The 13,309-nt window shown below is 51.1% G+C and overlaps 7 protein-coding genes across 7 annotated transcripts; 4 read left to right on the top strand and 3 right to left on the bottom strand.

The window, feature by feature from the left end:
• Positions 1-255: 255 nt before the first annotated feature.
• Positions 256-1,667, top strand: N7496_000753 (S-adenosyl-L-methionine-dependent methyltransferase; the record flags this gene model as incomplete). Its single annotated transcript, XM_056693684.1, has 5 exons — positions 256-396; positions 449-575; positions 641-764; positions 831-1,285; positions 1,354-1,667. The coding sequence occupies 5 exons, from the start codon at positions 256-258 to the stop codon at positions 1,665-1,667; spliced, it is 1,161 nt and encodes a 386-aa protein (XP_056560413.1).
• A 107-nt stretch (positions 1,668-1,774) lies between these two features.
• N7496_000752 (class I SAM-dependent methyltransferase) lies at positions 1,775-2,645 on the bottom strand (the record flags this gene model as incomplete). The annotated part of the gene is made up of 3 exons (XM_056693683.1): positions 1,775-2,316; positions 2,343-2,490; positions 2,565-2,645. The coding sequence occupies 3 exons, from the start codon at positions 2,643-2,645 to the stop codon at positions 1,775-1,777; spliced, it is 771 nt and encodes a 256-aa protein (XP_056560412.1).
• Positions 2,646-3,020: 375 nt separating this feature from the next.
• N7496_000751 (uncharacterized protein) lies at positions 3,021-3,884 on the bottom strand (the record flags this gene model as incomplete). The annotated part of the gene is made up of 1 exon (XM_056693682.1): positions 3,021-3,884. One exon carries the CDS (start codon positions 3,882-3,884, stop codon positions 3,021-3,023), a length of 864 nt encoding a protein of 287 aa, XP_056560411.1.
• A 365-nt stretch (positions 3,885-4,249) lies between these two features.
• On the top strand, positions 4,250-6,409 carry N7496_000750 (putative GTPase NOG2; the record flags this gene model as incomplete). The annotated part of the gene is made up of 3 exons (XM_056693681.1): positions 4,250-4,347; positions 4,414-5,155; positions 5,585-6,409. The coding sequence occupies 3 exons, from the start codon at positions 4,250-4,252 to the stop codon at positions 6,407-6,409; spliced, it is 1,665 nt and encodes a 554-aa protein (XP_056560410.1).
• A 618-nt stretch (positions 6,410-7,027) lies between these two features.
• On the top strand, positions 7,028-9,138 carry N7496_000749 (protein kinase IKS1; the record flags this gene model as incomplete). The annotated part of the gene is made up of 2 exons (XM_056693680.1): positions 7,028-7,083; positions 7,131-9,138. The coding sequence occupies 2 exons, from the start codon at positions 7,028-7,030 to the stop codon at positions 9,136-9,138; spliced, it is 2,064 nt and encodes a 687-aa protein (XP_056560409.1).
• Positions 9,139-9,779: 641 nt separating this feature from the next.
• On the bottom strand, positions 9,780-11,606 carry N7496_000748 (prefoldin-like protein; the record flags this gene model as incomplete). Its single annotated transcript, XM_056693679.1, has 1 exon — positions 9,780-11,606. One exon carries the CDS (start codon positions 11,604-11,606, stop codon positions 9,780-9,782), a length of 1,827 nt encoding a protein of 608 aa, XP_056560408.1.
• Positions 11,607-11,821: 215 nt separating this feature from the next.
• N7496_000747 (TFIIH/NER complex subunit TFB3) lies at positions 11,822-13,067 on the top strand (the record flags this gene model as incomplete). The annotated part of the gene is made up of 3 exons (XM_056693678.1): positions 11,822-11,861; positions 11,918-12,158; positions 12,218-13,067. 3 exons carry the CDS (start codon positions 11,822-11,824, stop codon positions 13,065-13,067), a joined length of 1,131 nt encoding a protein of 376 aa, XP_056560407.1.
• Between the last annotated feature and the right edge of the window lie 242 nt (positions 13,068-13,309).

Here is a 13,309-nt window from a genome sequence, read left to right as displayed (position 1 = left end):
AGTATTCGAAAAGTATTATCTGAACGAGGCTGCGCGATGAACTGGAGGTCTGCGGTCAACCAATGAGGGGGCGCCTTTCTCCGCGGAACTTCCGCGGCATCCGCCCGGAGTATCAATTGGAAGACTGAAATATGGGGGCCATGTGTGTAATATAAAAGTAAGGCTTTGTGCAGAAGCGAAACAACATCTTCTATCGTACAAGATACAGATTCAGCTTGAAACCTCAAACTCTACCGATCATCATCTCGACTCAAAATGGACGTCATCATCGATCAAATCCACGCTTTGGCCAAGACCTCTGACGAGGTCGGTCGTCTGGAAATTCAAAGAGCTCTGCATGATGTTCAAATGGAGATGCAAAGTCCCAAGGATCTCATGTACAATCTAGCAAACTCGGTTAGTTGCTCTGGTGTCCACTTTTGTGTTGGCTGTTGACTAATTTGCTTAGCAACTCCTCCTTGGGATTATTCGCCTTGGGGCTGACTTGAAGCTGTTCCGCATAATCGCTAGCCAGAATGGATCCGTGACTGTCTCCCAGCTGGCCAAGACTACTCAAGCATCTCCATTATTGCTAGGTGAGAGCTCTATCAGCTACCTCAGTATAGGAGGTCATTGAACTAACCCTGCCTCGCTCTCAAAGAGAGACTGCTCCGGTATCTCGCTTCGAACAGCATGATCAAGGAAACCGGTCTCAATGAATATCAGGCAAACAAAAATACTCACATCCTTGCTGATGAAAAGGGAGAGGCCATGGTGTACCACGGGTAAATATTCCCGGTCTTACGAAAGATCAATTTTTGATGAGAGTGATACTAAATCTTGGGCTATAGATTTGATTTCCATGGACCCATTGTCAGCGCAATGCCTGAATTTTTCAAAGAAAACAACTATCAAGACATTGATAGCACTACCAATACCCCCTTCCAAAAGGCTCACAATACTACGCTCAGTTCCTTTGAATGGTTTGTTCAGCACCCAAAGCATTTCGAGTCTTTGCAAAAGGTCATGACTGTACTTGAGGGTGCGGAGTGGACTGTCGGATTCGACCACTTGGATTTGGCGGCCAAAGCAGTCCCCTCTATCTCTCCTCGGCCTTCCGAGAAGCCCTTCTTTGTGGATGTAGGAGGTGGCCACGGACATCAGTGCATTCAGCTTGGCAAGAAATACCCGAACCTTCTAGGACGTCTTGTCCTTCAGGATCTTCCAGAGGCTATCAATAAGCTGCCCTTGATTGAGGGTGTGAAGGCTGAAGCTTATGACTTCTTCAAGAGGCAGCCCGTTACTGGTCAGTCGCTCTGATTTGCTTTTCTACTACGATCGTGGGTAGATTTTGACTATTTTTACCTTGATTAGGTGCCAAATTTTATTATCTTCGACGTATCCTGCACGATTGGCCCGATAAAGAGTGCACAAAGATTCTCCAAAACACCCTCGATGCCATGGATGCAGACTCCCGCATTCTCATTGATGACGTTGTCTTGCCGGATACTGGAGCCGTTTGGCAGGCGACGATGGCTGATATTTCCATGATGATTGGACTTGGAGGAAAGGAACGGACAGTCCATCAGTGGCATTCACTGGCCGGATCTGCAGGCTTGCGGGTTGAGCAAATCCATACCTACACTGCATCTACCTACACCTCTATTGTCGTCATGGCGCCGAAATAGGGCGGGTTGACGAATTAGGCGATGTATAGTAGCTAAGGCTAGATAGACACCCAATCTCCACATCTCAATATTTCTTATAGACAATACTTGATCATCCAACATCAATACTACTCTCGTGTGGCGCACCACCACATCATTCGCATCTTCTCATCCGCCCAAGGCATGTCCTTGGTCTGATCAATCTCTTCATTCCAGTAGAGACCGGCCTCGACCTTCCAGCACGATTGTGTAGCCTCTCCAACAGCAGCCCAGAAACGTTCCATTGTTTCCGGGTCGTGCCGGTAGTGCACCGCATTGTCCTTCATACCTGTCATGGTATAATGATCGCCTTTAGTACTTCTCATCTGCCGACCAGTGATCATGACACCCGACTTTGGACGACAGATCTTGACTAGCCGCGTTGCAACCTTGAACTGGGTGTCCCAATCCCACATGTGTAATAAAGAGCTCGCGAAGACGATATCGATCTTGCCATGTAGCTTCTGGAAGGGTTCACCATCATTAAATGTGGCTTCATCGGCATTAAGGTCACCGACGGCGAAGCTTGCCTTCAAGCGATCCGTGTCTCGAAAGAGACGGTAGCCGAGATCAATGAAGACTTGCTCTAGATCACACCCAAAGAGTTGTTCGCCCGCGATATCTTGGTCGGCTAAGACCGGATTTCCTGTCTAAAACAGCATCCAGCCTCGAGGAAACCGTAGGAAGGGTCGGCGCGAAGTCGTTCCAAACTCCGAGGCCAGAAAGGCATATGGGACAGGTTGAACGAGAGAAACCTCATCAGACCGATGCAAGCATAGTGGTAGATATCGAATGCCTCATCTCGCTGGTACAGAAACCCAGTCCGGAACAATCAAACAGGTGAGCAAGAAGAGCAAGAGGTTTTTACCAAGGACAAACCACGTGGGAGGACTTCTTCGGGTGCCAGGCTACTGTAAGTTTGAAGGAGTCGTTGAGCATCGTCATTGATGCTCTGGACATCCTTCTAGTACCGTTCGAGTCTCTTCGCTTCGGACCACATTGTTAGAACGAGAAGGGGATTGAAAAGGACTGTACAGTAAGAAGATGAACGGACGAAATACTTGTTTGAAGCAGGCGAGGAACCCTTGCCCTGCGTATATGGGGTCTATTGCAGCCGCGTTGAGCTGCGCTAAGCAACGCTAAGCATCGCCTGATCGGCACCAAGTGCTCGTCCGCCTCTCGAGACAAGTGTTCCAGGAGATTGATATACTATACAGCTCATAAAGAGGTTTATGTTGAAGATTCCATCCGACGTAGGGTAAGATGCGAAGAAAACAAATGCAGGGGCTCAAAAAATATTGTACATGATCTCCTCAAATACCAAACAACGTCACATCACAGCTTGCCTCCAGTAATCTGCTCGCCCAGCTTCTTGACCCGGTCTTGAGTGACATCCCAGCGAGCAGTCTCGCTCTTCCGAGTCTCGTTGACGATGGACTGAACAGTAGGCGGCATGCCCAAGTTCCAGATATTCTCGCCGTGCTGGTGGTCGTTGCGCCAGGCCTCGTTTTCGCCCTCGGGGAACACGCGGTCGATCTCGGCGGCAAGTTGCTCTTCGGTAGTGATGAAGGTACGGGCGTTCATATATAGAGACTGCAGGTGATCGCGGCGCACCGCATCTTTTTCGGCCTGCTTGGCCTCCATCCGCGCCCGCGAAAGAACCAAAGTCTGTTCCCGGTTAGGGTCCGCCAGGATTGTGTGTGGCTGAGGCTGCATTGCAGAAACGACGGATGGCCGAGTCAAGCGCTCATCTTCCGGCTCCGGTTGTTGAAGGATGCGTTCACGTCGCCTCTGGTTCTCGAGACTGCGGTTGAACATGGTCTCCTCCGCTACTTGCTTCCGCTTGTACAGTGTCTGCAGACCTTCCCGCAGATTCTTGCGCCGCAAAACCGCCATCTTCAGCTTGAAGGCCTGCTTCTCGGGGTCGCTGCTTTTCGGGTTGACGGTACGCTCGGACGAGGGAAGTGGTGTCACGGCATCGAGGTATGCTTTGCGAGGCTTGTCCGTACGACGAGCCGGGAAGAGCTCGCGGGGAACTGGGAGGGTACCCTGGACGCGAGGCTTGGCGGGATTGCTAGCCTGAACGATTCGGGGGACATCGATGAAATGAGGGGACTCGGGTCCGACTCGAAGATTTGGTGAAGTTGCGAAGCCACGGACCTGCACGCTGGCAGTCCGGCTGGTGCGGAGGACGGACATACTGCGCCAATTGCACCTTGAGTTCGTCCCAAGGAGAGCAAATTGGGATGGAAGTTGGGGAGGGGTATGTTCGATTCAATGAAACAATTCCCAATCAGTCAAAAAGACCGACGCGTCTGGCTTCTGGAAAGGAGGACTCTCGGCAGAGCAGGAGTCCAGCGCCGGAAGAAACAGAAGCGATTTTGCCATGGTCCGTGCACTCTCATTTCTTGGCGCCCTAAAAAAAATCACCTCTCCGCCTTTTTTTTTCCTTTCCCTCTTTTTCTTCGCGCTCTGCCACTACTTTTTGTTTTGGTCTACCTTCGAAATTTTTTCGCAAGGTCGAAATATTTTCACACTCTTGAAGACCACAAGAGATCCCAAACATGGGTACAGGCAAGAAGGAGGCCTCACGTAAAGTGAGGCAGGGGAAGGTTGACGATGGCATGGCCAACGTGCGGATGAAAGGTGAAAATTTCTACCGGTAGGTCTCTCGTGCCAATCAGTTGAAATGAGAGAGGCAGCCAAGGCTGACATGTTCTCTATCCAGCGATGCCAAGAAGATCAAGACGTTGAACATGTTCAAGGATGGCAAGGCTCGACGCAACGCCGCGGGTGAAATCACCGTTGCCGCCTCCTACCAATCTCGTGATGCCCCCGTTGCTCGTATTGAGCCCAACCGGAAATGGTTCGGTAACACTCGGGTTATCTCCCAGGAGGCCTTGACTTCTTTCCGCGAGGCTGTCGCTGAGCGTGCGTCTGATCCGTACCAGGTGCTGCTGAAGACCAACAAGCTCCCCATGAGCTTGATCCACGATAACAAGGGCGTGAACGGTCTGAAGCAGCATCAGGCTAAGATGGAGATCGAGAACAACCCATTCGGCGATACCTTTGGACCCAAGGCCCAGCGCAAGCGTGTCAAGCTGGGAGTTACTTCTCTGGAAGATCTCGCCGGCGAAACCGCCAAGGTGCACGACTCATACCTCGAGAAGACGGACCAGGGCACCCACGAGGATGGTACCCCCATCGTCGCTAGTGATGTCGGTGCGGTGGAAGATACCACCTTCACCACTGCTCGTGAGTCTGTCTTCTCCAAGGGTCAGAGTAAGCGTATCTGGAACGAGCTGTACAAGGTCATTGACTCATCTGACGTTGTTATCCACGTTCTGGATGCCCGTGACCCCGTTGGCACTCGCTGCCGCAGTGTTGAAAAATACATCCGCGAGGAAGCACCCCACAAGCATCTGATCTTTGTCTTGAACAAGACCGACCTGGTTCCTACTGGTGTTGCTGTAAGTGTCACATTTCTTCCCCTTTCGTTTCACTCGTACTATTCCCAATTCTCGTTCTGTTATTTTCTTCCCTTTTGCGGTTTGTTTTTTGGTTTTTCTTGCTTTCTTCCGGCCATCAAGCCGTTCCATCGCTAAGTCAAGGCTTCTTCCTGCGACTCATGTCGTGTTTTCTTTCAATGGAGGTCTGTCTGTTACAGCTTTGGTAGATCGACAATGTCCCGCACCAAACTTCTTTCTGAAGCGAGGTTGACTGGCCTTCGTCTTGAAGGCCAATCGTAAGGGTCATACGTGTTTTGTTTAAGAGTTGAGTTCTACTACTGCCTTTTTTGGTGGCTTGATAGTTGAACTCTTAGTAACATCCCACACATTCCCGATTGTTTTCATATACATTCTTTGGTGACTGCTTGCTAACATGGCATCTTCCACCAGGCTGCTTGGGTTCGTCATCTGTCTAAGGACTACCCGACTCTTGCGTTCCACGCATCTATCAACAACTCCTTTGGCAAGGGTTCTTTGATCCAGCTTCTCCGCCAGTTCTCTGCCCTGCACTCGGACCGTAAGCAAATCTCGGTTGGTTTGATTGGATATCCCAACACGGGCAAGTCCTCCATCATCAACACTCTTCGCAAGAAGAAGGTCTGCACGGTCGCTCCTATCCCTGGCGAGACCAAGGTGTGGCAGTATGTCACTCTGATGAAGCGCATCTACCTCATCGACTGCCCTGGTGTTGTCCCGCCCAACCAGAACGACACTGAAGAGGATATTCTTCTGCGTGGTGTTTGCCGTGTCGAGAACGTGGAGAACCCTGAGCAGTACATTCCCGCTGTCCTACGTCGTGTCCAGCCCCGCCACCTAGAGCGCACCTATGGCATCAAGGAGCCCCAGGATGCCATCGACTTCCTCAGCCGACTTGCTCGCAAGGGTGGTCGTCTGTTGAGGGGAGGCGAGCCTGACTTGGATGGTGTGGCCAAGATGGTTATCAACGATTTCCTTCGCGGAAAGATCCCTTGGTACACTCCTCCCCCCAAGGGAGACGGTGGCGACAACGAGAAGATCGAGGGTCGTGAGGGCCGCCTGGGCGAGATGGGTCGCAAGCGCAAGCTGGATGAGACTGCCTCTGAGCCCGCCGATGAAGCCGAGTCTTCCGAGTCGAAGGCTGACGGTGAATTCGAAGGCTTTGACGATGAGGATGACGACGATGATTCCATCGCGAACCTCGAGATCAGCGATGTCGAGAGCGGCGAGGAGGATTGAAGGTACAATGGGCTTCGGTTCATCCCTGAACCAGCCATTGACTGCGTGTCTCCTGAAACATCACATGCTCCGTGCTACCTCTATGACTTAAAGAGGATCCAGTCGCCGATTCGCGCTTCCAGCGGCCACCCAAGCTGAGCCGTGCCGCGAACGTCCCGGGTACCTACCCATACTTTGGGAACGGGGAAGGCCAAGCTTCCTTCCACGTTATCTACCAGATGGCAAGATCAAGCTGCCTTCTCAGCGCAGCCCAGAATCGCCAGCATCCATGAAAAATGCGTGTTCGGCTCAGATCTCGCCAAGCTCCATCGCTAGGGCGCTCACTTCTTAAGATACCCACGATTTCAAAAGAAATCGAATAAAAGGTTCACTTTCTCTCCGGACATTCCTTCTCAAATTATACACAGATGTAGATTTTGCTTCGTATAGGTATATTCGAGTAAAGAACGTAAATAAGCAGCTCGTCGTTGGCTCAGCCACAGATCGGCTTGGAGATCTCACCGCCCTCGGCGTGGGGTTTCACCTTCGTCATCTCTCGGCTTCAAGCTGCACGCGACCGTCGCATAACGACTGAACGTCTAAATCTGCTTTGCTGTCTCCCGCAATGACGACAAAGTCATGCCGGACGACATGTCTATGATTCCCTACAATGGGGGCAACCTGGATGTTGTGCTGTACGTTCCAGTGCTTCCTACCACCTTCCGAAGCTAACAACGCGCAGCCGGCATAATGACTCGGTTGTCGTGTTTGACCATGATTCCCAGCAGCTAGCTCTCCGAAACACAGCAGATGATCATGATGGAAATCTAGAACTTGCAAATTGTCCCCTATGTCACCGGCCAATGCATGAAAGCAGCCGAGGAAGGCATCGTGGGAGTACAGACCCAGAGGCGGAATTCATCAACCCAAACTACTTTCGCATGCTTAACAACAGCTTGCCAAGCTCTGCAAGCTCATCGAGACCCTGTTCGCCGCGCCGTCGTCTAGTTCAGTCTGCCATCCCGGACGGTCCCACCAGCACGCCATCTTCTGGACCTGCCCCAACCAGCCAAGGAATATCCTCGTCAGCATTCAGTCCAGACTACTTCAAGCGATTTTTTGTGGAAGAAAAAGTTCTTGGAAAAGGTGGAAAGGGCGTGGTCCTGCTTGTGAAACACGTATTGGATGGCGTCTCTCTCGGCCATTTCGCCTGCAAACGTGTCCCAGTCGGTGACGATCACGAATGGCTGGAAAAGGTGCTGGGCGAAGTACAACTATTACAAAACCTTTCCCATCAAAACCTCGTCTCTTATCGCCATGTCTGGCTTGAGAACGCTAGAATCAGCACATTCGGGCCTAGTGTACCATGCGCCTTTATCATACAGCAATATTGCAATGCGGGTGACCTACACAACTACATCTGCGGTGCGATTCAAACAACCACAACGGCTCAACAGCTCAAGGATCGACTTCGAAGAAAGTCAAAGGGGGAGCCAGAGGTAAAACCCGAGGTGGGAGGGCCTCGTATGCTTCAGTTGGATGAAATTTACTCCTTCTTCAGAGATATCACAGCCGGATTACGCCATCTGCACATGAATGGCTATATCCATCGTGACTTGAAGCCAAACAATTGCCTTCTTCACGAGACAAGCGACGGCATTCGAGTACTAGTCAGTGACTTTGGTGAAGTCCAATCACAGAACGCAATGCGCAAGTCAACAGGCGCCACGGGAACAGTCTCTTACTGTGCCCCTGAAGTTCTTCGACAAGAATACCCCGGTGGTCCATTCGGGAATTTCACTTTCAAATCCGACATATTCTCACTGGGAATGATTCTGTACTTCTTGTGTTTCGGAGAACTTCCCTACCGCAGTGCCGATATTCTCAACGAAGACAATGAAGACTTGGATCAGCTCCGCGACGAGATTACACATTGGACCGGGTTCGACAATGCTCGGAGGAGAAGACCCGATCTTCCTGCCAAGCTCTACTCTTTTCTGGACCAATTACTCTCTGTGGACCCAGATCGACGTCCGACTGCGGACGATGTTTTGAATGGCATTCAAGCTGCGAACAACGCCGGTGAGAATTTCCGATTCAAACGCAACAGTTCAGCTAGCCCTGACTTGCCCGGGTCAACTCGAATCCGCACAGTCGAGAGCCCAGGCCCACAACCAGGCATGGAAAGAGCCCTCTCGCCCATCAAAAAGAAGATTGCACGAAGTCCCGTGTCATTGAGGCGTGACTCAATGTTTGACTTGCCATCTGGGCCCAGCGGCGGCCCAGCACCAGAGACGGTCTTGGCACACAGGCCCTCAATAACCTCTGACAAAGACCTAGTAATGCGGCGATATTCTACCTCTCCGCCAAATGCATCCACAAGACCAATCCACGCACACGGGGAGTCTATCAACTCACCAGCCCAGCCTATCACTCGTACACGGCAACTCCTTCCGCCACCTCCCACTTCATCCACATTCTTGAGCTACATAAGTGATTCGAGCCTTTTCCCGGGCTTAAAAGTCTCATTTTTCTTGGTCAAGGTGGTTACTGTCTTGCATCCCTGCTCACCCGTAGCAGTCAGACCCTGGTTCCTTTACCCCCTTCTTCTGCTGGCAGCGATTACCTTGCAGGTGCATGATGTACGTGTGCAAGCTTTATCAACGGTAGCACACGTGCTTCTTGTAGTGCTTGCGATGAAATTTGGGTTACTTTGTACATGGCATGGCGACTATGCTATGGGACTTTGATATTGCCCCCGTTCTGTGTTAATATGAGATACGATTATGCTACCAGGAAAACTTTTGAATGAGCATCCAATACATTAGGCCAGATCTGTGAGCCTGCTTCAAATACACAAGCTTGTATTTCTTAAGATTCTCAACACATATGTCGTTCTAAAACCACGATCCTCAATCTAAAAATAATCTAGAATTGTCGGGGGAGAAAAAAATAACGGCATCTCCATTATCTTGGATCCCTACCAGGTTGATCTCACAAGAAAAAAATGCCCGTAAGTACTGTCCTTGCGGACGAGCACAATACAGACAAATCCATCAAGCTGGAAAAGCTCAGAAGGGGCCCAAAGGTGATGCAGCCAGAGATGTCCCCGAATAATATTGATCTTGGAAGTTTGTGATGGATGTGCCATGTTGCTTCTTGAGGAAGAGACATATCCATTTTTGCCACGGTAGAGACCATGACAGCACATGTTCCTGTGTTGCTAACCTTGCGGGGAAACAATGGAGAAGAAGAAATAAGGTTGTAGATATAGATGGCCGATCAGTACCTACGAAAGACCAAGGTGAATAATCATAAACATAATATATCGTCTAAATTTTGGTATTTGTAGCCAAATTGACACTTGGACATTTTTCAAAAGCAGACAGAGCTAAGGTCGCAGCCGTGCAGCCTTGAACCGGCTCACGCGTTGAGCCGGCTCCTCAACAGGGACAAACTCCGGCTCTTCCTCATTGACGAAGCCACCCTGCTGTTGGATCTTGCTATTCCGCATTCTGTAAAACTCAGAAGCAATCTCGCGGCGGTGGATCTCTTCGTTCAACTCGTCTGGTTCAGGAGCCGTGATGGATCCAGGAGCAATATCTCGCTCGACCAGCTTGTCGGCTAGGGTCTTGCCCTCTGGAGGTGTGGGAGCTGATGGTCCAACAGGAATGTCCATGATTGGCGTGGAGAAGGGCTTTGGCTCATGAGGGGTAGCAGGGAACAAACCAGGGGGCGTTGCTGATGGGAGGCCGTTGGTTTGCTTCCGGGAGGTCTGGGTTCCGGAAATCTGAGGGGGCAATTGGGAAGATGCTGGTTTGGCGGGTGATTCGAAAGTGGTAGCCGCAGGATCAACTATGCGAGCGCTCTTGAAGCGAGAGGCCTTCTTGGGCCCATTGGATGGTGCTGGTTTAGACTCCTTTGGCTGCTCTGTACGCTCAACGATAGCATCGGAGAGGACCTGGACGGTTGCCTGAGGCTTTGGCGCAGGAGGCTTCTTGTCAACTACAGCGGGCTTGGATGCTGGCGCGATATCCAAATCATCCGCAAAAGCGACCTTCTTTTTCGGTTTCTTGCCCTTCTCAGAGCTATCAATCTTTGCATTCTCTTGAGCAGGTTCCGTGGCAGAGTTTTCAATCTCCAGTCGAACTTCCTCAGGGAAAGTCTGAGTGTCCTTGCCCAGATTGGTCATGCCTCTCGCGTTAAGTTTGGCTTCCAACTCCCGCATTTGTCGGTGGTATTCCTCGGACAACTCGAGGTGTGACCGGCCATATTCGTCTTCATCCTCGTCTTCAGTGCCCATGTCGTACTCATCGTCTGAAATAGAGAATTCGCTGCCATCCTCATCCAGCTCCAGCTCTGCAACGATTGCGCCAACTTCGTGGATGCCGTATTCCAGCATTTCTCGTCGGAGTGTTGCCTCGTCGGCGGGTTCGTCGATATCGGTAACTGGGGATTGTGCACGATCCTCTGGCGTGACAAGCGACACTGGTTTCGACAGGTCCAGCTCGTCTTCCTGGGATACATCGTTTCGGTTCGAGGAGGAGACGTGTCCATTTGAGATCACCTCAGACTGCTCTTTGGTCTGATCCTCCTCCGCCGCATCTGCCTTCTCTTCTCGGGTAGCTGAGCTAGGTCCAGCAGTGCTCTCGCTTTGCTGAGAGGCGTCCGGGATATCATCAACACCAGCTTTCTTCAGGGCTTCTAGGAGGGCGGGTGCGTGATCTCCGGGAGTGTTAACTGAGCTGGAAATCACATTTCCTTCCTCGTCAAGCTCTTCCACAATTTCACTCATGGGAAATCCTTGATCGCCAGAGATATCCACAGGAAGCTGGTCGTTCGAGTCCAATGTGTACAACTCATCCTCAACTTTTCGAAGCCTCTTCTCAATTGTCGCGGCATTCTGCTTCACGTAATCGATCCGTCTGCCGAGAAGGTCGACAACTTGGGTACGGGATCGCGTGACGCCTGCTTCGGTTCGAAGGATGGTCTGGATTTCCTTCTCGTTCACCAACGATCCTTCGTATTGGCGCGCAACGGCGAGAAAGTCATCGGATGTGGCATCATCGTTCAGCTCGTTGATTTCCTCTCGAAGGCCATCGTATTCTGCCTCCCAGGTTCGCCAGTGGTAAAGGGACTTTTGGAGTTCGGAGATATTGTCTTCGAGCGCGAGTCGCCGCTGCTCGAGGTCGTCGAGGTTGTGATTCGGGATACCCATAGTGTCCTCAGTGATAGTCGGTCTCGTCAAGCGTCATATAACTCACTTCATTTCACACAGATCTGAGAGAGAAGTGCAGTGACCGGAGGGGCAAAAAAAAAGAAGAACGCCGAAGACCGAAGACTTGGTCCGTGCACGTGGTGGGCCCGCCTTTATCTCCAGCTTAAGCTCATCTCCGCCGCCTTTCACCTTCCGGCAGACTACAACACACCACCATGGCGTCCAAGAATGGGATCGACCGTCGGGATGAGGATGGTAAGCTCATACTGACATGGCTTTTAATATAACACTGCTAATATGTTCTTTGATAGAGGTCTGCCCCGTCTGCAAGTCCTCACGGTATCTCAACCCGAACATGCGATTTCTCATCAACCCAGAATGCTACCACAAGATGTGCGAGTCCTGCGTCGACCGAATATTCTCGTCTGGCCCAGCCAGTTGCCCCGTCGCAGGATGCCGCAAGACCCTTCGAAAGAACCGCTTCCGCCAGCAGACCTTCGAGGACATTGGAGTTGAGCGAGAAGTGGATATCCGGCGGCGTGTGATGCACATGTAGGTCACTTTCCTCCACACAACCATACTAGAAATTTTTCTAACAAGATCTCTTCCAGCCTCAATCGCCGTGAAGAAGAATTCGATTCCAAGCGCGCCTACGACGATTTCCTCGAACAACGCGAAGAAATAATCGCCAACCTAGTATGCCGAATCGACGTGGCGAGAACAGAAGCCCAGCTCCAAGCCTACGCACAAGAGAACATGCAATCAATAAAAGCAAACCAAGCACTCGAAGAACAAGAGGCAACGTCATTCCAAAAGAAGATCCTCCTGGAACAAGAAGAGGCCCGAATGCGCCAACAAATCGCCAGAGAGGAATACGAGAACGAGCGCCGCGAGCAACAGGCTACACGAGAAGACTTCCTTACCCGACTTGCATCCGGCTCTGCTGCAGATGCAGCTGCCATCGCTCGCGAGGGACATAAAGTGCACCTCAAGAAGTCTTCTGCACGGCGCAGCGAGGAGGATCGTATTCGGCAGAAACAGGCTGCTCTTCGCGGGACGGAGGTCAAGCGTACTGGTACACCTCTTACGGCGGCGGATACTGCCGGTGCTACACCTGGAGCTGGACTTATCAAGGGTCTGCGGAAGATCAAGACTCCCGAGCCAGAGAAGCCGTACGATCCGTTTATGGGTCTTGTGCCTGGAAAGCGCGATTACTACACTCAACTGGAGTCCTATCCGTATGCCTTTTTGGACAAACTCCGGTCAGATACGACTGTCCAGGCTGGTGGGTACGATCTGCAGGAGTATTATTCGCGCACTCTTTTGGAGGCATTTGCTGGTCTGGGCTGCTTTGTTCAGGAAGAGGTTGCACAGCGTGATGCTACTTCGTCTCTAGGGATGTCAAAGCCTGCTTCTACTGAGGGAGCTGCGATGGCTGCCGTTGGTAAAAACGCTGCATAATTGATATTAGGGAAATTGGCATAGCGATGGCGTTTTTATTTGACTTTTCTATACCAAACACTAGGTAGTTTGAAATACAACTATTGAATTGAATGAAGAATGAGCATCTTATTTCTGCGCTATGGGGCCTTTCTTCAAAGTGTGACACGCTTCTTTACAACCTCTGATTTAATGGTCAACCTTCGGTAATCGAGAAGAAAGAAAAAACTCGCAGTGGAAAATGCAAAACTCCAGTAGGAATA

The sequence above is a fragment of the Penicillium cataractarum genome (genome assembly GCF_028827025.1).
Source record: "Penicillium cataractarum strain IBT 29864 chromosome Unknown utg000001l, whole genome shotgun sequence".
Lineage (NCBI taxonomy): Eukaryota > Fungi > Ascomycota > Eurotiomycetes > Eurotiales > Aspergillaceae > Penicillium > Penicillium cataractarum.
Note: the sequence above shows the minus strand (reverse complement) of the source record. Positions and strands in the feature narration are given on the sequence as shown.